This window comes from Danio rerio, chromosome 20 (genome assembly GCF_052040795.2).
Source record: "Danio rerio strain M-AB ecotype USA chromosome 20, GRCz13ab, whole genome shotgun sequence".
NCBI lineage: Eukaryota > Metazoa > Chordata > Actinopteri > Cypriniformes > Danionidae > Danio > Danio rerio.
Window position 1 is genome coordinate 15,300,856 of NC_141040.1, and position 23,973 is coordinate 15,324,828.

The window sequence follows — 23,973 nt, forward strand, 5'->3', positions numbered from 1 at the left end:
AAAAACATCAAACCAGCCCTACAGAGAACACTGTTATATTGACAACATGACCAAATAATTTGCCTGTCTTATCCTAACACTGACAGCAGGACTTGTCATTCGGACACATTCTTTGACATAGAAACTGCGTTTTGAGAGAATTTTTTATTTTTTGATGGTAATCCATGGTGTTTTGCTATTTGTATGCATTGTTTTGAGAAATATATTTACTGTTTTGAAATTTTCAATTCTGATCTGAGAAATGTACTACTAAAGCAAAAAAAAAAAAAAAAAAAAAAATTTATTTATATTACATTGCTGTTGTATTTTTAACTTTATTGTTAGGCCACAACAAATGCAGTTTTTTTAATCATAAAACTGTACAAAATCTTTTTTTAAATTTTATTTAACAGTGTAGCTTTGCTGGAACAGTTGTCATTTGCTGATGTTTGGACAATGAAATACATTTAAAAAGTTTAAAATATTTGCCCTCTTTGAGCCTAAACAGTTTTAGCAGACATTAAAAATAAAGGAAAAAAAAATCTCATTCAACAAGTAATCATACATCCATGATAATGAAACACAATTTAACACATTAAAAAGTCAACATTTATTAAATCAAATACACAACAATTATAGTTGTAAACTTTACATTTGGTCAATGCCCTTCAAACTACTAGTTTTTTTTTTAATTTCTTAGCATAAAGAATAAATAATTTTTTCCAATTCCTTAGAAATATACTGGTTATGCTGAATTATCATATTTTGTATAAATGACATTTCTCCCACAAAAGTTAGCAATAGTTTATACTTGCGTTCGACAATTCTTTATTTATTTATTTTTTAATGTTAATAACAAAAGGCATCATAGACTGGTAGTACAGAAGAAAAAAAATTTGATTGCTTGGTCAGCCTTAAACCATCTTTAATCATCACATTTGTACATTTTAATAGCCTACATTCTTAAGATTTTATATGCTATATGCTTAGTATTTTACCATTTTCCCACCAATGAAAAGATTAATTAGTCTTTATAAATTTAAAGACATAAGTGCTCCAGCACACCACCCATGATGACAAACACGGAGTCATTAATTACGTGAATCCACAAAAACCTGGGTTAAAAAGATTTATTATCTCGAAACGCCATCTTGTGGACAACCAAAACATCTACATTAATTGCAACGCCAGTGTGACAGGCTTTTATTGTGTGTGTAAAAGTAGATGATTGATCACAGAACTTGTTGGAAAAGGTCCAAAATCTCATTTTCATGACAACAAGAGTCTCATTTCGCATCAAGTGGTGGTTAAAAATAATTTGTTTCAGCTTCAAAATGAGCCTGAAGCATGTTTCTGGAAAACTGACACACGCTCATATCAACAGAATTGGGCCTAAAGAAACATGCCGCAGGTCTTCCTCTGAAAGGCGTGAACTTCTGCGAACTGTAGAAAATGAAATCAAAGATGAGAAACTGGGTTTACTTCTACCTGAATTAAATTTCAATTCTTACCTCGACTTGAGCTGATCTGTGGATTGAGAGGACTCATACATTGTTTGTAACAGCGTCCATCAGCAGTGTTTTCAGTATGACAAATGAGAACGTCACAATGGATAAACACCTACATTGGTAATGTAAATTAAACATTACAAGATTTTCAGCTTCATGTACATTTACTAGACACCAAAAGAACTGTGCTGGTTATTTTTACAGAAGTACGCGACCATGGAAACAACACAAGGCTTTTTTATTTAAATGCCTACATCTAATAATAAAACAAGGGTTCTACTAGTTTAAAAATAATATTATTAATATTATAACTATTTTTCATGATATCTATTTAAACAAAACTCCAATTACTGAAAACTGAACCAAGAAAACTGTTATTTGACAACAATATCAGGTGATGTAAAATATAACATTATAGAGTGTAATGATGTGGTTTTCTGAGTTGATGGTAACCACAATACTGTATATTGGTTTATTCAACATTTCTAAACATGACAGTTTTAATAACCAATTTCTTATAACAGATTTCTTTCATCTGTCATGATGACAACAGACTATTTTACTAGATTTTTTTCAAGATATTAGTATTTAGCTTACAGTGACATTTAAAGGTTTACTAGGTTAATTAGGAAGGTTAGGGCTATTAGACAGGTCATTGTATAACTGTGGATTGTCACACTTTATTTTGATGGTCCATTTGTTAAATTTAAGTAATGTTAACTAATTCTCATTAGATTATTAGTAGACTGTTAAGTTAAGGTTAGTTTAAGTTGACATGTACTTGCAAAGTTTCCAATAGTCAGTTAAATGTCTATTGAAGGAGCAGTCTCATCAGATATTAAGCCAACAGTCTACTAATACTCAAATGGACCATCAAAATAAAGTGTTACCCAGTGGTTTGTTCTGTAGACAATAAACTTTAAAGGAATAGTTAATCCAAAAATTACAAATTTTGTTATTAATAATTTACCTCATGCTATTCTAACCCCCCGAGAGCTTAGTTCATCTTCAGACATTAAGAATGTCTAAAAATGCTGCAACTTAGAAATTGAGTTTGAGACCTATGACCTAAAATATGTGTTCTGAAAATGATTGAAGGATTGACATTAGCTGAATAATGAATTTTTTTTATTTTTGAGTGAGCTAACCTTTTAATCCCCCTTTTGATATCAGTAAATGGTTTTCACAAAAATATTAAAAAGAGTTGTACAATTGGTTATCCTTTATAATAACTACACCCCATTAATCATTTATTAAGCATTATCAAATAGTTAAAGGGTCACGAAACACCAAAACACATTTTTTGAGCTGTTGAAAGTCTTATGTGTACCATGCTGCTAAAAACACTATTAGGACACATTTCACAAAAAAAGTGAAAATTAGTTGGTTTTGCGTTATTTCGAACAAATTCATACTTCCAGTTTGAAATGAATTTAAGCAGCGTCACGATTATGAGATCTTAGCGCGTATTCCAGCGTGTAGACTGGACGTCTGTACCAGGGATTACCTTATTATGTCTCCGAGTGAGCTGCATTAATGCATGCGTTAGACTTGGATCAAACCAATCAGCACACTCTATTGTGCAATTTCATTAAGGTTACAGTGTTCAGACGGCAGAGAGATGCCACGTTGTGTTGCCAAAACAATGGTGCAGTGAAGCTTTTATAATTTGCTGCAGTGAAGGTTTTGTTTTCATTTTCCCTCTATGAAAGCGCAGCTGGACTCACGTGTGGATTACAGTGCACGCGATGCTCGACAACAATACGTGTCTAAGGAACATTGTTTACCCGAGAGCTTTTCTCATCTAGAAATGGTGAGATCTGTATTTGCTGCTTGTGTTTTCTTAATAACGACATGGCTCTAGTTGGTGTTGATTGTACTGTCTCTACAGATTTGGTGAGTGAGTGACCAGTGATCTTTGTTTATTCAGAAGGCAAAGTTAGTTTGAATCCAACTAATTATTACACCAAGTGTAAACATGCTAGTACCACAATCAAACTTAAAAAATGTGGTAAAAATTCTACATGACGGTATAAGAGGAATAACACACGCGGCTTTCTGACGCTACCTGCTGAGTGCATCCAAGTTTCTGTGAAATGCGGAGGTTTTTTTTCTCTCATTCGCTGTGCGGTAACAAACATTGCATGAAAAATACATGCTTATAGCAGTTCCTCGAATCAAATATCTCGTTTGTAACGAGGGGCATGAATAAAATTCCTGAATGAAAGATCCAAACTGCAGGTAAAGTCCACCATTTAAAAATTTGTCAATTAGATTACTGATGTCTATGTAAACACAGTCACTCTGTTTCTTCTGTGTGTGTGTGTGTTTTGACTGTGAAAATCAGCACATGCCCAAACAGAAACTCCCATTATTATGCAAATTTTTACAGACCCCTCCCTCTTTTGCTTCTCGGACACTCCACGCTAAACAGCTGGACACGCCCACTTTCCTGACTTTTGAACTGCTGAAACAAGGGGGTTTCATGGCCCTTTAAATCATTATTTGTCAATCATCAACTCTACATTAGTAAGCGGATTATAAATACAGCTACAAATGCTGGCTGGGCTAATTTAATGCACCATAAAGTTATATTTAAATAAATAAAAACAGCTTTAATTCTAGCTGCAATAAAACTTTCTTCAAAAGAAAAACATTTTATAGGAAACGTTGTAAGAAAGTTCAAGCCCTATTAAACATAATTTGAGAAAAATAAATTCACAGGAAGGCTAATAATTCTGAACTGTAAATGGGAATCCTAAAAAGTGTAATAAATATATTTTATTTATATTTTATTTGACATTATAAAATGGGTGTTTATATACACTAACATTGACAAATTTAAACAAAATTAGTTACAGAGTTTCATAAAGACCCTAAAGAAGAGTTTCAAATTGTTTTAAATGAGCATTCAACGTCACCATTATTAATTCTGTAAACAACTTACCCGTCTCATCGTGTTGGCAGCATCATTTGTAGAGCTCCTATCCTTCTCTGTAAAATCCAGCATTTTAACCTCAAACCTTTTGAAGTGATCTGGGATGTCTATTCGATCATCCGCAATTACAGGTCGGATCTTGGTCTGCTCTGGTCCTTTAGGACATCTAAATTAAAGATGAAAAAGTTGAACCCTCGTCAAGTGAACATGCTCAACGAAAATATGATTGCTTAAGCATACCCATCTACTATTAAATCCCATCGAGGTTTGGACTCTTTGTCCTTGGTGAGTGTTGCCCAACAGTTTTCCAGGCCTACTGCCATCTTGGAGTCCCTGGAGTGATCCATACCCACCTCGAAATATAGAGGCTGCTTCAGAAACTTTAAAAGTGGGTAATCGCCCTCATGATAGAAAAGTTTGTAGACCATATCTAGCAGGGTAAAAAAAAAAGAAAAAAAAAAGTAAAACAAAACATGCATGTTCTCCTCGTGTTCATGTGGGTTTACCCAACAGTCCAAAGACATGTTCTCTAGTTCGGTTGGGTAAGCTAACATGCCCATACTGTATGCGTGTATGTCCTGGTCCTCCAGGTTGGGGATTGAATGTTGGGCTTTGGTCTGTAAATTCAGTTTCACACCATTAAACATCTATAATGATGGAAAAAAATAAAGTGGACTACTTCGCACATTTTGCGGGTTACTTTTAGAACACAACTTCCACAATTAACGAGGGACCACTGTACATCAACCTAAATAGGGAACAAATAAAACTGTTTTGCTGTTAAGAGAAAACCACTAGCAAAAGTAGGTGTACATACCTTGAGAGAGCTTGAGGCTAACAGATAGTTCACCCTTCCCCACATCCGCATGAGGCTCTTTAAAGTGTGAAACAGCATGGAAGATCATACTCTCCGTAGCATTAGCAACATAAACACAGGACACTATGAACCTGTTTGAGAAACAGTAACACTTCGTAAGGATTTCTCTGATTGTTATACACTAGCATACAGGTGCTCAATTGTCCTTTTCACACATTCAGACTTTTCTGGAAATTTGTATTTAAATTGTCATGAAGAGATCATGTGTGAACCGGCAGGCCTTTTGAAAAACACTGGAAAATTTACTCTAGCAATTTTTCTGAAATTAGTTGTAGTTACATTACCAGTAAGCAGCAGGAACCCAACTGTGTGTCAACAGTGCATTACTTTATGAAATGGCTATTGTGTACATCTGGAATCTCCAGCCCCTTTTACACATACAGACTGTCCTGGAAAAGCTCAAGGAAATTGTCATGAAGAGATAATGTGTGAACTGGCCCTTTAAAAAAATGGCAGAAAATGTGTTTAGAGTTGTAGTAACCTTAACGGTAAACTGCAGGAATTCTGCTGTTTGAGAACAAGGAAAATTACCTGTATGATTCCATTGTATTCTGGTATGAAATTATTCAATTGTACTTTAGGATACAAATTTGGGCTTGAACCCAATTACTTAGAAAAAAAATCGATGGTGGATCATTCAAAAGAGCCAGGGAGTCCACTATTCTTCAGTGGCTGTGCGATGTTGCTGAATGTCAAGTTGAGGGAGTGTGCAGTTGGCATGCTGAACAAAGGGACGCCAACTAGAGCTGTTGTCACTTTGATGATGCAACGGCAGCCGCAGGACAATGGCGCCAGTGCGTTCCCCACACACCAGTTATACAGTAGGTAGAGTGGAGAGACAATGATAGAGCCAATTCATAGGATGGGAATGACTGGGAGGCCATGATGGTTAAGGCCAGAGTGGGAATTTGGGCAGGACACCAAGGTTACAGGGTTGTGTTTTTTTAATGACGACAGAGAGTAAGTACCTTAATTTACAGTGTCATCTGAAAGACAGATGAACCCTGGTTTTCACTATCCAGGGTAGACAGCATGTATGGGGTCATGTGGGTTGAACAGTTTGATGATGTAAGCATTGTGAATCCACTGACAAATGATGGCTGTGGGGTCATGTTACAAGGGCCCAGTTGCAAGGATTGGTACACAATTCCTGAAAGTTGAAAACATCTCAGTTCTTGAATGGCCAGCAAACTCACCGGACATGTCAACCATTGAGCATGTTTGGGATTTACATATACAACAGTGTGTTCTAGTTTCTGCCAATATCTAGCAACTTCGAACAACCATTAAAGAGTAAACCAAGATTTCACAGGCGACAATGATCAACTTGATGGACTCTATGTAAAGTAGATTAGTTTCTGTTCTGGGTTAAACACTTGATAATAATGACCTCAAAACCTGCTTTTTTAATGTCCTTTGTAAATAAATCAAACTCAATTTCAAGCTCCTAACCTGTATTCTGGCTCAGGTTCCAATTCAGAAGTCTGAGGCAAAGGATCAGTCTTCGAGGTGATTTCATTCTCGTATATCATGGTGTCCTCAACAAACTGAATAAGACAGAGTTAGTAACCACAGCTTTACAAGTACTTGACAAGTCCCCTTGTACCACAAATGTACCTTTCGTGTGGTTCCACAACTGGTGACATTATAGCGAAAATAAGCAAAGTGGTCTTCATTGTAGTAGGGTTTGCAAGTGGGGTCCCTTAAAGAAAGTTCACCGGGAAGATACTGCACCGATTCCAGTTTGGGAAGCACCACAGTAACCGTTCCATTAGGAAAACACTCTGGTACAATAACAGATTGAGAAACTCACTATTGCAAACTAGCAACAAGAAATCATCAGGGAAGACAGACAAGATATGAACCTACCTGATAATTTTACCAAAAAGGTGCATGTAAGGGAGACATCATTAAATTTCCAGTTATTCATGGAATTGTACATTTTCACATCAATTCTTCCTTCAATTCCAGTCAACTGAACTGACTTCAAAAACAGGAAAAAAAATCAAATCAAAAGTCTTAAGACAAAATTTTATAGTAAACAAATATGCATTTATGCGTTGCGCAGAGAGAGAGAGAGAGAGAGAGAGAGAGAGAGAGAGAGAGAGAGAGAGAGAGAGAGAGAGAGAGAGAGAGAGAAAAGAAGCAATTGGGTTTAAATCAGGGGTGTCCAATCCTGGTTCTGAAGATCTACCTTCCTGCAGAGTTTAGCTGCAACCTTGATCAAGCACACGTCTTTAATTAGCAAGTGCTTCTAAGATTCTACTTAGTTTGGTCTGGGTTGAAGCTGAACTCTGCAGGAAGGTAGATTTCCAGGAACAGGATTGGGCACCCCTAATTTAAAATCAACCTGAGACCTGTACTGTATAAAGCATTATCAGTACAAGGAGAAAATCCTAGGAGATCAGAAAAATACCTCAAGAGCCACAACCGGGGACAGGAACGGCACAACTATTGTCAGATGGGTTTTGTTTAAATGGTGTTCAAACTGCTGCAAAATTTCATCATTCAGCTCTGTTTGTCCCAGTTTGATCTTTAACTCTGAACTAGGAACACTTCCAAAAGCAACATGCATGTCAAAATGGTCCTGATGACAGCTTCCCTCTGCTTTTGGAAGTACTGCAAGGGGAAAAAAAAAATTGAAGATGTTAAAGAAGTTGAAGAAAAGTGAAAAAGAAACAAGGAAATAAGAAGAAGAAAAAAGAATCAGCATATCAAAGTTTATTTTCTGTTCAACAGAAGAAGAAAAAAAATCACTTTAAGGTTTAGAACCACTTGATGAGAAAATTACAAGAACATTTCTATTTGTGGGTGAACGATTGTTAAACCCTTTACTAGAAACAATCCTGAAATGTGACATGCATAACTCCATTATATGGATCATTCCAACCTGCCATAATGTGACCCCTTGACACAAACGAAAATATTCAGGAGCAAGACATGGCACATCTTTATAGTTCTCACATCAGTCAAGAGGTCTTACCAGTGTCAGTTACAGACGTTTCTAGTTCTGCCGAGTGTGAAAATGATGAATGATCAGGCAAGACAGTGAATCCAAAGACAACAGGAAGAGTGTAGGTTGTTTTATCAAGGTGAACTTTCTGCATTGAAACAACTACAGTATATTAACCCATGCCAAATTAAAAAAGGCTTCCTGAACCAAAACTAAAATACATACCTTTATTTGGACATGTGGTTCAGAGAAGGGAATCTGAAGAGAAAAGGCCTTTGTATCATTGGGGAAGCTGTGCTCTTGTAGCACAATTCCTTTAAAAATGAGCTCCGGAACAGTGATCAATTCAGAGCCAATGGTGACACTCAGCAGCTCCACATCAGGTAGGAAGTACCCCAAAAACACATCAAACATCTTCTGATCGGGTTCAGTTTCTGATCGCATAAAAACAAGCATACTGACAAATAAAGTAAAACAATCTGTTCTGGTCAAAAAACAACACTCACTGTCTGCGATTTGAGGTGGCCATGGTGTCAAAGGAGTGGTCATGGGGAACAAGACTGTATATTTGGTCTTGTCGACTCCCTCCCGCCACAGTAACTCAAGCATGGGCTCTATGGTGTAACTGATATGATACTGATCCTTAAGAGTATGGCTCTGTAATTAAAACAGGTTAGTCAATTTAATCAAGCAAAACACAAAAATGACAAGTTAAAAAAACTCAACCTTGAAATATCCATCAGGTGCCCCGATGGGAATCCCAACAACTACATGGGATTCTGTTAATCTCATGTTATAGCTGTGGCTGGCCATTTCATTGGGTGTTAGCCTTCTGCCATTAACACCCATATGCACCTCCAGGATTTCAAATTCAGAGGACACCAATGGAGTTATGCGCAGAGGAAGGCGCCAAAAAATAGTGTCCCCCTCAACAGAAGCTCCACCTGAAATTTAATCAGTCAAACAGAAATTTGGGAGTCAATTCTTTGTCTTGCTTAAATGACCTAAAGGTGATGAACAGTACAACTTTTAGAGCAATGTTGCTAAGAATTTCGGATTGAGAATGGCAAAAAAATAAAAATGGATCTGGATCCATTAGATTGGTCAACACCAACTTTGATATCCCCATATGACCGACTTGGAGCTCTAAGAAAAATTCAAACCAGATGGTGATTGCTCAGCAGCAATGAAGTTGTTAAGAGTCATCAAAACAGGGTTATGTTGTTTAAGGCTTACAATGCAAGTCATGATTTTGCAAAGTACAATATGATCCTGGATTAACATCCATGTTGATCCTAGAACATCCTTTTTGTTCAATAATGTAATCTGTACCTATTCACTACCCTTAAACCCAACCATAACTGTAAATTATTTCAAAATCAGATGGGAGTAATAGTTGAATAACAATCATGTAGAAGTGCGTAAGCCTAACCCTAAACTTAACATAAATGCATATCCTTTATTCTGATTGGAAGGTTTTTCCTGGATCAACATAGCAGTTAATCCAGGAACATGTTCTTCTTGGTGAAATCAGGTTGGCGGCCAACAGCTGTCCACTGTAAAGGCACAGTTGGCGAATTAGCTTCCTTGTTGTGCATTTAGTACTTTAGCTTTATTAACAAGGTAGTGGAGAGGGGAAGGATGATATTAAAGGAGTGTTTTCATTATATGAACTGGCAATAGACAAGCTACTCTCTAAATGGTTGTTGCCTAATGTTTCATTAAGGTAATTTGGCAGATCCTGGAATCTTTTTAATCGTGATAACTTATCTCTGGCCATGTTCTGCAAATCAGACAAAAATAAATAAATAAATAAAATAAAAATATCCGAACGAATTGATCTGAGATTAATGTTTGTTGTGAAGAACAGATCTATCCAACCCTAAAATCATGATCATCAATACAGAGATAGTGACGTGCACAATGCGACAATATTTACAGTAAATGAAATTAATTGTATGATTAAATTGTATGTTTGTTAAATAAAACACATATTCCATATGTGTTTCCACATTTGTGGCAAGCTAATAGTACAGCCCTTACACTTTCTGCTAAAAGTATGGCATTTTACGATTAATTTAGTTTTGCCATTTGAGCAAATTTTCTGTCACAGTATTCAAATTTCTTAATCATGTGGCACAAAGCATTTCTGGAATGACCAGAAAGAAACACAAAAAATCATACAAATCAGGAGTCGGCTAAATAATGCCGCACCACACAAACTGAGAAGTGTGTAAATGTGATGGTTGAGAAGCATTTTTTAACATTGAGATTAAAAGTTAAATTTTACACTGTTGAAAACGAATTTTAAAAAATGTATATATTATATGTGGAATATTTTTATTTGTGTATATAAGTGAAACACTTTTCAGTGTATATTAAACTAATTTGCTTATAGTCTAATTTTCTTTTAAAGTCTTTACATTTATTATTAAGCCTTGAAGGGCAAAAAAATTTTCATGGAACATAATTAAACAAATATGGCATAAAATATAATAAATATAATTAAATAAATGATATAAAGCATAAAGTTTAATAACTATGACTATATCAATTACATAAAATTAACATCTGCACTGGATAAAATATTTAGCACAGCCTTGTATGGTGAATTTGAACAAGTAAAAATATTAATCCTAAAGCAATAAATAAATGTTATAGAAAGCACAGATGTAACTTTCTCGAGCATCAACATATTGTTACAACACCAAATAATTAAATTTTTTATAGTATTTCTTGAAAAGTAATGCTTCAATGAATGATCTGCCAGATAGAACCTTATAATTCCAAGCAGAAAATTACTTTTCAGTATTAGAAGGTTTTATCTGTATTTACAGTGTTTCTTTCTTCAATTTGCAAATGTAAGAGAACTTTGATAATTTACATTTAGAGTACCTTTAGACTCTGCCATGTTAATGTATGAAACAGAACTGTTACACAAATATTGTTTGCTATATGGAATGCAAAAACTTTAAAGCTGAATATCTCAAAATCATTCAGAACGCAGGTAGAACCTTATAATTCTAAGGTGACGAGTCAAAAATGCATAGGAATGACTTTTTTTTGGCTTTTTTTTTTTTTTTGGTTAAGGAATAATTCTTTCTCATTAAGAATACTGCCCATGTCTATTATCCTGCACTGTAAGATATTGTCTTAAAGCTGGGGCGGTCACTTTTCAAAGTTTGCATTTTTGTCCAAAAGGTCCATATTGATATCTTAAAAGTATAGACTGGTACCTAAAGTGTACATACAAGTCACTAAAAAGGGATCTATAAGAACCCCTTGAAAAAGGAACTGCCCCCTTGTTTTTGTACTTTACCTATTAGTCTAGATAACACAACAGTTTTTAATTATTTTAAACAACTCAAAATTTCAGAAATCACATTGTAATTTTCCTCAAATTATGCAGTACTTTTGTAACAAAAGTTGGTACATACTTAGACTATCAACTCAAATTAATCTAATCCTGTTTATATGAAATAAGCTGCTATGGAGAAAGTTTTAGCTTACAGATAACCTGGATGAGTTTTGCAGAACAAACAATCCTGAATGGTGCCAATTCCTCAATAACCAGATCCACCTAACCGAGTAATCCATGTACAAAGAATGAACAAAAATGGGCCATGGGTGATCAATAGTCTAAATAACACAAATGCAAATGAACGAAATCTTACTTGTTGGACAAACGGCTGCAGACTCCACTATAGTCATCATCCAGCGTTCTCGGAACAAGACCACTGATTTGAACACCATCATATCAATCTCTTCAATCTGACAAGGTAAGATGCAGCACTTCAGGCTTTACAGAGAAACAAACGCTTTAATCAACTGATATATGAGACAGTTCTTACATGTCGGGCATAGGTTTCCGCCATGTTGTAAGGACTTCGCATTACCAGTCGCGTTGGAGAACTGTAAAGACTGTAGCCCTTCTGTTCGATAGTCTCTTTATCAAAAGCCCTCTCTTCAGGGGTGAACAGAATAATCCTCCAGAGTTTCAAGTTAGGCATATCTATGGACTGTTACAATGACACTGCATATTTGATGTGTACAAAAAGAATTGCATGAAAACAGACTATGGAAGTAAATGAATACCAAATATCATCTATAATTATACCGACATTTGTTTTTTGAAAATCCAGGGAAAAAAGAGGGGTAGGGGTGGGGGTTATTCACCGTGTCTGAATAACGCACTGAACTGGACTGCGGTGTTAGTAACTGTACTATGGATTGTACTATGGAGCCGGGTTTCGGCTGGCCGCTGCAATCAAATCTATAGCACAGTTGGCGTGTTACAGACTGTACCAAAAAGCTGAGGACCGGTGAATTTATGGGAGTTTTCCGAGAGAAATAAAATAATGGATGGGTCTGAAATACAGGAGACTCATGGGAAAAAGTGCAAGTGTTGGCAGGTGTGTCTATAATATAAAACAAGAACAAAAAAAATGCACTGAATTAAAAAGTGTTTCCTTTTTAAGGCTATAAATTTCAAGACATTTTATTTTAGGTCCTGAATTTTACTATAGCTGTTTATTTAAGCTTTGAATATTTATTTTTAGAGATTCAATAATTGCATTTTTATACTTAAATTCAATACTTCAAATTAAGCTTAAAACATCCACCTTCAATATATTCAGTATGTTTGAAAATATAAAATATAAAATTTAAAATGCAATTTTGATTTTTTTTTTTTTCATTTTTCTTTACAAAATTCACTTTTTAAAAAATTCAAGAGTTCAAATTTGGCTGAACATTCACTATTATATACAGGAAAAACTATAAAGTGCTGCTTAATCTCCAACCATTGCTGCAGGTTGTCAATAAATTGTCCAACAACCATTGCACAACTGCACCAATGCTAACAGTATATTTTCCAATTTATTTTGTGCAATAAGCCTCAGTTATCTGGCATCCTTATGCAAACAAACCTTCCTTAAATCCTTAAAACACTAAAGACGCTGTTAGTTTGAAAACACTGCTTTTCCATTTCAGTTTAGACAAACTAAAATGCAAACTTTTGAAAATAGAGACACTGCTCTCCACAGTCGCTCTCTGGATGATCTTATGGAGTGTACTGTTGTGTATCATTCCCTATTAAATCAAGCTCATCTCCTATGACCATGTCAAGATTTCACACTTAGCTATTGCTTGATACTAATTGCAGGTTTGGCATGTTGTCCCAGTAGAGAATCCTGAGCTCGTAGATTGAGCCTAGGGCTGCGTCTGAAACCGCATACTTCCATACTATATAGTACGCTAAAATCAGTATGCGAGCAGAGTAGTATTTCTGAATTCATAGGCGAGATTCTGGAGTGCATATCCCATGCACGCTGCGCAATCCGCATGATGCCCGCAAGAGAATTCATGAATGGGAGTAAAGCGACACAACTGACACGGTAGGTCACGTGACCATGACAAAATGGCAGTTGTAGTAGGTACGAATTCCATTCATACTTTTTAAATTCATACTGTATAGAACATACTTTTCTAATGACCGAGTAGTATGTTTAAATTCAATTGCGGTACCTACTGAGTAGTAGGCGGTTTCAGACACAGCAGTTACTACTGCCTGGTCAATTAGCATAAAAGGGGTCTGACATCAGGTAGGTCTTGAGAGCTTCCCCTGGTAAAAGGAGGAAAAATGGGGAGATGGGGTGGACAAGGAAATTCTTCAAAATGAAGATTTAAGAAGTAAGATGAAATGATCTATTTATTATAGGCTTGTATTCATCTGATTGGTTTTTCGATGATTGTTGATGAGAGACTAGCAACGATCAATCATCACGTGATCCTCTAGAAATTAGCTTATAAAACTTCACTAAGTTGTATGCGTGAATGTAGATTGTGTTTCTGAACTGCAGTTAGAAACAGCAATTTAAGTTTTGTTATGGGCAAACAGCACTTCAGAAATAGTACTCTGTATTGCTTTGCACATTCTCTTTGTAAGGGTGCAGTTGTAAACAAAGTAAGAGAGAGTTTATACTTGCCCACTGTTTTACTGGTGCAGCCTTCACATCTGGTATTGCGTTCCTTATGGATACCTGACAGAACATACAAGGTAAGGAGGTATAACAAACTGGTGTTCTGTAATTGGTTAAAAATACATTAAATTCAGTAGTGACTTTTTTAATGTGTGACAGAAAATTTTACATGTACTGTATACTACTGGTGAAAAGTTTGGGGTCAGTAAGATATTTAAATGTTTTAAATTAAGCTTCTCCTGCTCACCAAGGCTCCATTTATTTCATCAAAAATACAGTACAAACAGTAAAATTGTAAAATTTTATTGCACTATAAAATACTCCAGTCTTCAGATCACATGATTCTTCAGAAATCAAGTAAGGGGTGTGGCCAGAGTAAACTTTATTTTATTTATAAAGCTTTTAAATTCAATTTGGCACTGACCAAAGCGCTAAACAAAACCATAGCACACATTCTAAAACCGTAAAATAAACATTAAAAGTAATATAAATAATAATATGACAGCAACAATGCACAATAAAGAGTAAAAGCCTTGAAAGGCAATAGAATAAAAATGTGTCTTAAGTCTGGACTTAAAAATAGAGAGAGAAGAAGCACTCGTATTGTCACAATTGTGGAGCAGCGGCTGCAAAGGCTCTATCTCCTTTCAATTTAAGGAATGACCGAGGAATTTTCAGTAAAACTTTATATGATGACCTAAGGGACAAAGGAGTTGACTATAGGTAGGTTAATAAATTCAGAAATATACATAGGTGCTTGTTCATTCAGTGCTTTAAAAACAACAAGTAAAATCTTGAACTGAATTATAAAATTAACAAGAAGCCAATGAAGGAATGCTAAAACTGGAAAGATACAAGCATTTTTTTGGTGCCTGTTAAAAGCTGATAGTTACTTTTTAGTAATTTTTTGTAGACAAAGCTGAAAATCAAACATAACTCCTATCATAACATAACAATTTTTACTTTAGATTTAACACATGCTGCAAGACTTCCCAAGCCCCCAAAATATGACATTTTGTTTGTATCATTATTTTTAATATTATTATTATTATAATCCCAAAATAAGCCCAAAAGACTTCATTAGCTCCATTTAATTAAGATTGAAGCTAGACATTGCAGCAATATTGCTCTCCAGGAACTAACACATTTCAAACAACACTGAACACAGTTTTTGTACTTCGTTCTTGGAAATTGTCGAGAAAGCTACAAGAAGTTGGACTTGAGGCTGATAAAAGATCATGAGATGCATCATTTGATTTCAACAGTTAGTTCTGCTAAACCAAGATTAGCATCTGATTAGTTCTGCTAAACACAAGCTAGCTTATGTGAAATGCATAAAAAAATTTAAGTACGTTTACAACCAAAAATGAGCATGAACCCTACTAATAAAGGGTTTGTCTAAAATTATATTAGATTTATAGGGCAATATACAGAAACTTTTGCTTAACATTAGCTGTATTAAAAAGAGCAGCTATCACTTTCTAAAAAAATTTTGTTAGTCATAATTGGCACAATAACATGTTATGAAACATTCATATCTCACTGAGTGAAAATGTGACACAATGGACAAGAACGCGTCAAGGTGGAAGTTGGACATTTTAAAGTTCCATACCTCTGACTGGTTGGAACGCAGCATAAACGCCAACCATAAAGCTGTCATTGGTCAAATTTAAAGGGATAGTTCACCCAAAAATGAAAATTTATTCACACTTATGTAATTCCAAACCTTTATGAGTTCCTTTATTCTGGTGAACACAAAATAAATAATTTAAATAAAAATGAAAATTAATAATCACAGGCATACATAATACGAAAAACAAATACAACGGAAATCAATGTTCATGGGTTTCCAGCTTTCTCCAAAATATCTTTTTATGTTCAACAGAATAAAGAATCTTATAAAGGTTTGGAACAAGGCACAGTAAATGGTAAACAATTTTTTTTAGATTTGGGTAAAATATCCCTTTAATGCACACGAACCACACAAGCACTGTAACATCCAAAAAATAGCAAAAGTTGATGCAAATAAAGAGTTTCTTTGCCTCCATGAAGTTGGTATCACACAGAATCTCACGTGATGCCATGGTGTAACTGCAGGACTTGGACACTTCATGGACTTTCTCAGACAGCGTAGAGAGTTTGTACAGTTTAAACTTCATAGCTACTTTAATTTCCTTGTCACCCTTCAGAAAAAACATAAAAGGGTTGGGTAAGTGTAATTAGAGATTAAAACAAAAGTATTTTCTTCTTAAATACTTTCTTTTTTTTTCATATTTACATATAAACCATAGCTTCAAAACTAGACTTTGGTAAATGCTTAAAATTAAAAATTTTAAGCATTTAGTTAGACACAACCTGTTTCTCTGCAAAACAGCTCTGTAGGGAAGCTGACACTATCATATTGCCCCAGGGATCAGATTTCTGTGTGTATCCACACTGAGCCGCCAGGAAAGGTGTGAGAAGGACTGTCTGGGTGTTATCTGAAACAACCAGAGCAGGTCTGAATTGAGTGCTGGGTGTATTAAACTCACTGGCACGCAGGCAAAAGGTCAATCAACTTACTGACTGCATAAACCTCAAGAAGACTCAAAGAACCAGGGAGGGTAAACTGCACCCGGTTTCCAAGACATTCAGCTTGAATTTCTGCAATCAAAGAAATGCATCCATTAAGTTTATTACACACACTTGACTCAAGCTATTTTACACCGATAGTAAGGCTTACCTTCAAAGGTATCCGCAAACGTACTTATTAGTGTGGTCATAAGCCATAAAGCTCTACAAACATGAAAAAAATAATAATCAAAACACCTCGTGGTCCAAACCTTAATATTTAAACATCCCCACACATACCCTGTTTCAAAGCACCTCATTCTTGGATTCTTTTAAAGTGTATATAAACCGTCAAAGTTATGTTTTCTACACAAACGCGAGAGGGATGAGAGAGGTAATTAGTGCGCACGCGCGTTCCGTCTGATTGCGCGAAATTGCAAACAGGTGAGCAGGTCCAACAGCTCCGTCCAACTAGGTGTGGAGTTTTGAGGGTTAACTCAAACCGATCATGTATTATTGATGAAGTGAACGTTTCTTTTGTGTTTGTTAAAACAGACGTGCTGAAAGAAGCGAAAGAGCTGAGGACTCGTGGGTATGTGATCTTTTGGTTTTATTTGCACAAGTTGTCTCACTTTTTGACAGTTCTGTTTGATCGTTTATTCTAGTTATTATGTGTAAGAAGATAATGCGGATATTTTTGTAAATATAAATTTTTATTAAGACTGCTTCTCAATAACATGCTTTGACTCGTATCACACATATAAAATGTTAACATAGCCTATATTTAAAATATTTAAAATTTTGCATTTACGTATTTTTAACTTGGATTTACAAATATGTAGCTATATATGTTGAAATGTATTAGAATTTATATATTTGCTAAAAATGTGTGTGTGTGTGTTTGTGTGTGTGTGTGTGTGTGTGTGTGTGTGTGTGTGTGTGTGTGTGTGTGTGTGTGTGTGTGTGTGTGTGTGTGTGTTTTATTTTGTATATGTATGAATATTTAATTCCAACCCTCGAATAAAAATGTAAAGTGCCATTTGGCAGTATCTTGAAATATACAGTATGTTACTTAGACATATCACATATAGATGTAGTTTGCATGTTATTCTATAGTGCTCAGCATACTTGAGTACACCCCATTTTGAAGATGAATATTTTTATCCATTTCTCAGTAAACATATGCAATGTATTTTAGTACATTTAAACAAAACAGATTTATTAAACAGATGTATTTATTAAAATAATATTTTAGTCACCAAACATATTTAGAAATTAAAAGATTCAAGTGAAATATTGCAAAAATAAATTACAATCTACAAAATTTTAACTAAATTTTTCTTTTTTCTTTTTTTATTTTTGCTTCTCTTGGTTTTTTTCCTCTTTTTAAAATGTGTATTTAATATTTTTCTCTGGCATATAAATGTGGGTGTACTAGTTTTTGGATCGTTTAGTTATTTTGTTAGATAAGATCCAGATTTGGCTTCAGTACTGACTAATTTAATGTAATTATAATATTGTATAGCTTCCTATTAAAAAATTTGAATTTTAATATATCGATTTGTGAGGGAATAATGCTGAGCACTGTATATAAGAGTAATTTCAGTTTCATCTATAAGGCAAATTAGAGTTATTATTTTTTTTAGCAAATTATAACATAAACACCGTGGTTTGATATTTCTACTAGATAATATTTTTGCTAGTTAAACCCTTGAATGGACATAAGCATAAATTATTTATTCCGTCATTCATTTTCTTTTCGACTTAGTCGCTTCATTAATCCAGGGTCGCCACTGCAGAATGCACCGCCAACTTATCTAGCACATGTTTTATGCAGCAAATGTCCTTCTAGCTGCAAGTCATCCCTAGGGAACATCCATACACACTCATTCACACTCAAACACTATAGACAATTTAGCCTATCCGATTTACCTATACCGGAGCACCCGGAGGAAACCCACGCGAATGCAGAGGGAACATGCAAACTCCACACAGAGACGCCAGCTGACCCAGCTGAGGCTCGAACCAGCGACCTTTTTGCTGTGAGGTGACAGTACTACCAACTGCGCCACTGCGTCGACAGCATAACTTATTATATATCCTATAATGAACAGATTTCTCACATCATTGCAATTTTAAGTTGTTCTGTTATTCAAAATTTATGTAGTCCTTTGTACTTCATTTAATTATGTTTTTGTCTTTTTTTTGTTTGTAATTTGTTTACATTCTTTGCTATTTCAATAATTATTTTTGTTTTGGTTTAACAACTGAAAAGCCACAAGCAAATTATAGGTGCCTTTATTTATTTATCTTAAATAGATAGTTCACTGAAAAATAAAAAAAATAAAAATCTTCCGCCATACAGTGTACTCACCTTTTACTTGTTCAAAACAAGTTTAAGTTTGTTTTTGTTCTGTTGAGCACAAAAGAAAATATATTTAAGAATGTTGGAAACATATTAATCTCCAACTCCTATGTGAGAAAGTCTTACCTCTGATTTATATTTGGTGATGATGTCTGTGGGTTTTCCCATTGCTGGGTTGCAGCTGGAAGGGCATTCATGCGTAAAACATATGGATAAATTAGCGGTTCATTCCGCTGTGTCGACCCCAAATTAATAAATTGCTTAAGTCAAAAAAAAATGAACGAATAAATGAATGAATGCCTGTGGGTGTCACCATTCAAAATTAAGACACAGCTTTTAATTTATAATATCTTATTGATTTTCGTCAATAAGGACGCATGACAGATGCGTGGGAGACTGAAAAATAAACCGTGAAACTCTGACCATTTGGAAAAGAGTTACTCGGGCGTGACTTGTTTTAGCTCTTTTGGTCCATTTAGAAGCTTTGCCATGTGAAATTGAACCGCACCAGGAACAAAGTGCAACAATGAAACTATTTTAATCCCTGTTTCAGAACAAAAGAATCGATCCACAGGTGTGAAAGCACCCTAACTGAACAAATTGATTCACCAAGATAGTCGTATAGCTAACCTTCAGATTTCTGCTCTTTTAGTGCAAAATGCAAGAACATCCCAGGCAAGACCTCCAGATTCGATGAACACGCTCCACCATGATGTACGGCCAAATTCTCCACCATCAAGGCAGGGAGGAAGATCTTGTAAACCTGAACATTGGAGGCATCCACCACAAGGTGGAGCGTTGTGTTCTCCTCCGATTCCCCCACACTCGCGTGGCTCAACTAATCCAGTGCCACAGTGACGCCGCCATCTTGGAGCTCTGCGACGACTACAGCCCGACAGAACAGGAATACTATTTCGACAGAAGCCCGCAAGTCTTCCACTGCGTCCTGAACTTCTATCGCACTGGACACTTCCACACTCTGGAGGAACTGTGCGTGTTCTGCTTCAGCCAGGAGATCGAATACTGGGGTCTCTGTGAACTGGATCTAGACGCCTGTTGTCTTGAATGGTTCCTCGAACGTAAAGACGAACATGAGTTGAACTCAAGTGGACAGTCCAGTAAAAATGCATCATCTGGAGAGATTTCGGTCACAAGTGAAGATTTGTGGAAATCCGAAGGCATGCGGTGCTCAGATGTTCGAAAGCTGATGTGGGAAACTCTTGAAGATCCTCAACACTCCAGATGTTCCCGAGGTGTGGCTGCGGTTTCTGTCCTAGTGATTTTGATCTCCATCCTGGCCATGTGTGTCCACAGCTTGCCTGAATTCAGATACCAGACAGATGGTGAGCATTCGGTCCTGGACTCCGTGGAGCTCTTCTGTATTGTCTTCTTCTCAGTTGAGTTCTTCTTGAGGGTCATTGCTGCTCCTCAACCGTTGAGGTTTTTGGGAAACCCTTTGAATATGATCGACGTTGCTTCCATCTTGCCTTTCTACATTACGTTAGCCGTTGAGAGATTAGACGAAGAAGACAAGGAGGAAAACCAAAGCCTGGTGAACATGGGCAGGGTGGTTCAGGTTCTACGGCTGATGAGGTCCTTTAGGGTCCTAAAGCTTGCGAGACATTCTGAGGGAATGAGAGCTTTCGGGGAGACGCTGATGAACTGCCAGTGTGAGGTGGGTCTGCTTGTTCTTTTCATTACCGTCGGGATCTCCTTCTTCTCAACTTTTATCTACTACACGGAGAAGGAAGAAGCTTCATCCCAGCTATCTTCCATTCCCATTTGCTGGTGGTGGGGCATTATTTCCATGACAACAGTGGGTTATGGAGATGTTTATCCATTGACTGTGGCTGGAAGGATTGTAGCCACAGTTTGCATTCTCTGTGGGTTACTTGTGATTTCTTTACCTATCACCATCATCATGAACAATTTTTCTAAGTATTTTGAGAAGAATAGGAAGTGCCTTTCTGAAGCTAAAGCATAGGGAGACGTCAACCATTCACTGTGGTTTAAAATGGTGGGTGGCTTTTTCAATATTTACTCCAGAAACAGTTTTGTGGTAAAAGTTGAAGGGAAGACATTTATTCATCTGACAAGACATTAATCTTTACATATACCAATGATGATAATAATAATAATAATTATTATAATAAAAATATGGTAATCTGACAATGACTATGTTTATAGACATCCGTAATCAAGTTATTTGCCTTAATCTAAGTTGCTTTTTGAATGTTCCTTTCATGATCCGGTTTTACATGTTATAGTACCGAACATAGTTTGATTAATGTCATCGCTTCACCATGATATCCACATTTCCTCCAGAGTTTCATGCAATTTCAGGTGTTTAATTCTTAATTAGTCGACATTAACTGCATTTTGGCGCTTTCACTTTCAGTCAGGAATATTTTATGTATGTCCCCGTGACAAACCTGGCCTTCTAATCGTCCCCATCCACCGAATTGGCTCTATCAGGGTCTCTCCACTCTCCCTATAGCTGTGTGTGGTGAGCGCACTGGCGCCATTGTCCAGTGGCTGTCACCATATCATCCAAGTGGAGGCTGCAACACTGGTGGTGGTGTGGAGAGATACCCCCTCATAATTGTGAAGCGTTTTTGTTGTAGGGTCATACACAACAAATGGGAAATATTAATACACATTACATTGCAAACAAGATATTGGGTGCGAGTATGAACTGCTGGACGAATGTTGTTTTAATGGAGATTTTATACTGGGAGGGAGAAAGGGAGAAAAAAACCTTTGCACAAAAACATTTCACGATGCAGTTGTCCTTCACTGACTCGTTAGGTGCAAAGAATAGTGTCAAACAGCTGTGTGTGTATAGACTATCCTGTCACAAAAAAAATCCCACATGACAATAATAGTTTGATTGTGGGTTTTTACATGACTGTAATGCACTTCAATAATGCGACTAAAATAGGCATACTCCACATATCTTAATTTGATTTCTGTTTAGTTTGATTATGACAAGTCGGATTAAATTAGTCAAAAATTGCTGTTTAAATGGTAGACTCCTAATCAGAGTATTGTGTTAATCGTATTAAAATCAGATTATTGGTGCCCATGTAAACACACCCATTGCTTTAAACAAACAATGCCTGATATGTGTATTTGTTCGTACCTTGCTTAAATGATCTAAGATGACCTGGCAGATCCTGGATCCTTTAATCTTGATAACTGATCTCTTGCTAATTTGGTTCTTCAAACAAGTTCGCGAATCAGATTAGAATGTCTGGATAAACTGATCTTAGTTCGCTGCATGTATTGTGAAGGACAGATCTATCGATCCTTAATCATGATCAGCAATGCAACGATTGGCTGACGGCACAACAGCTTAATGACATCATCTGATTAATATTGAATTATCCATGTGAGCAAAATTATTAGTAGCAGTAAACGGTTTGTTAAATATGACACGCAACAACCTTCCACATTTGTTGTGAGCTGCAGGCTTTACACTTTCATGTGTCAAGAGTATTCATCATGTATTTCAATGCATATCAATGTATTTAGTTCTACATTTAGAAAAGATTTTTTTTATTATAGAAGCCGTTTTTTTTTAAATCGGTGTAAAGAATAACTGGTTGTTTACTAAAGCATTTTGATATTGGTAAAGGCGTCTGCAACTTTTGTGAAGCATCAAATCACCGTCATATTAACTGTCAAAATCCACGTACGAAGAACTGACCCCTAGAGTCTAGAGAAAAATATTATTGATAAATGAACAAATAAAAACTGTATAGAAACATAACGTAAAGTAATAATATTTACTACATAATGAAAAACTTTTTATTTAAAGATTAAATATAATTAAATGCTAAATTTGACTAATATACACTACTGGTCAAAAAGTTTGTGGTCAGTTTTGTTTTAATTGTTTTAAAGAAAATTATTCTGTTCATCAGGATGGCTTTTATTAAAGGGAAAAAATTTAAATAGTTTATCATTTATTTACATTTTAAATAACTGCTTTATTATTGTATGTAGTTTCAAATGAAATTATTACTTCAGTCATTATTGCTTTATTAATATTACCATTATTAATATTAATAATAATAATAATAATAATAATAATAATAATAATAATAATAATAAGAATAATAATAATAATATGCTTCACACCAAGAAGGTCGCTGGTTCGAGCCTCAGATGGGTCGGTTGGCATTTCTGTGTGGAGTTTGCATGTTCTCCCTACGTTAAAGTGGGTTTCCTCCAGGTGCTCCGGTTTCCCCCACAAGTCCAAAACCATGCGGTACAGGTGAATTGGGTAAGCTAAAAATGTCCTTAGTGTATGTGTGTGAATGAGAGTGTACGTGTGTTTCACAGAGATGGGATGCAGCTGGAAGGGCATGCACTGCGTAAAACATATGCTGGATAAGTTGGCAGTTCAATCCGCTGTGGCAAATCTGGATTTATAAAGGGACTAAGCCGAAAAGAAAATGAATGAATAGTAATAATAATAATAGTAGTAATAATAATAATAGCAATAATTAATATTAGAGTGATTTCTGAAGGATCATATGACTGAAGACTGGAAGAAAGTGGATGAAAATTCATCTTTAAAATCACTGGAATAAAATTTTATTAAATGATAAACTACTTTTTAACAATTATTTTATAGTTAAATAACGTTTCACAAGTTTACAATTTGTACTGTATTTTTGATTAAATAAATGCTGCCTTGGTGAGCAGGGTAAGCTTATTTAAAAATCCTACTGACCTTAAACCTTTGATAATAAAAATACTGCATACTGTACTGTAATGAGCAGAATCAAAAATCTTCATATTTTCCAAATAAAAA

At 35.6% G+C, this 23,973-nt stretch overlaps 2 protein-coding genes across 2 annotated transcripts; one reads left to right on the plus strand and one right to left on the minus strand.

Annotated features, from left to right (window-relative positions):
• Nucleotides 1-1,094: 1,094 nt before the first annotated feature.
• On the minus strand, nt 1,095-17,245 carry zpax2 (zona pellucida protein AX 2). The gene is made up of 21 exons (NM_001044869.3): nt 17,087-17,245; nt 16,959-17,011; nt 16,799-16,879; nt 16,592-16,716; nt 16,279-16,419; nt 14,243-14,296; nt 12,107-12,274; nt 11,930-12,026; nt 8,982-9,199; nt 8,762-8,912; nt 8,481-8,689; nt 8,286-8,403; nt 7,719-7,921; nt 7,172-7,286; nt 6,920-7,086; nt 6,755-6,849; nt 5,243-5,373; nt 4,666-4,855; nt 4,435-4,591; nt 1,491-1,599; nt 1,095-1,422 (listed from the first exon to the last, which is right to left on the minus strand). The coding sequence occupies exons 1-21, from the start codon at nt 17,104-17,106 to the stop codon at nt 1,352-1,354; spliced, it is 2,673 nt and encodes an 890-aa protein (NP_001038334.3). The 5' UTR covers nt 17,107-17,245; the 3' UTR covers nt 1,095-1,351.
• Nucleotides 17,246-17,285: 40 nt separating this feature from the next.
• Nucleotides 17,286-21,320, plus strand: kcns3b (potassium voltage-gated channel, delayed-rectifier, subfamily S, member 3b). Its single transcript, NM_001037383.2, has 2 exons — nt 17,286-17,378; nt 19,804-21,320. The coding sequence occupies exon 2, from the start codon at nt 19,861-19,863 to the stop codon at nt 21,133-21,135; it is 1,275 nt and encodes a 424-aa protein (NP_001032460.1). The 5' UTR covers nt 17,286-17,378; nt 19,804-19,860; the 3' UTR covers nt 21,136-21,320.
• The last annotated feature ends 2,653 nt before the right edge of the window (nt 21,321-23,973 follow it).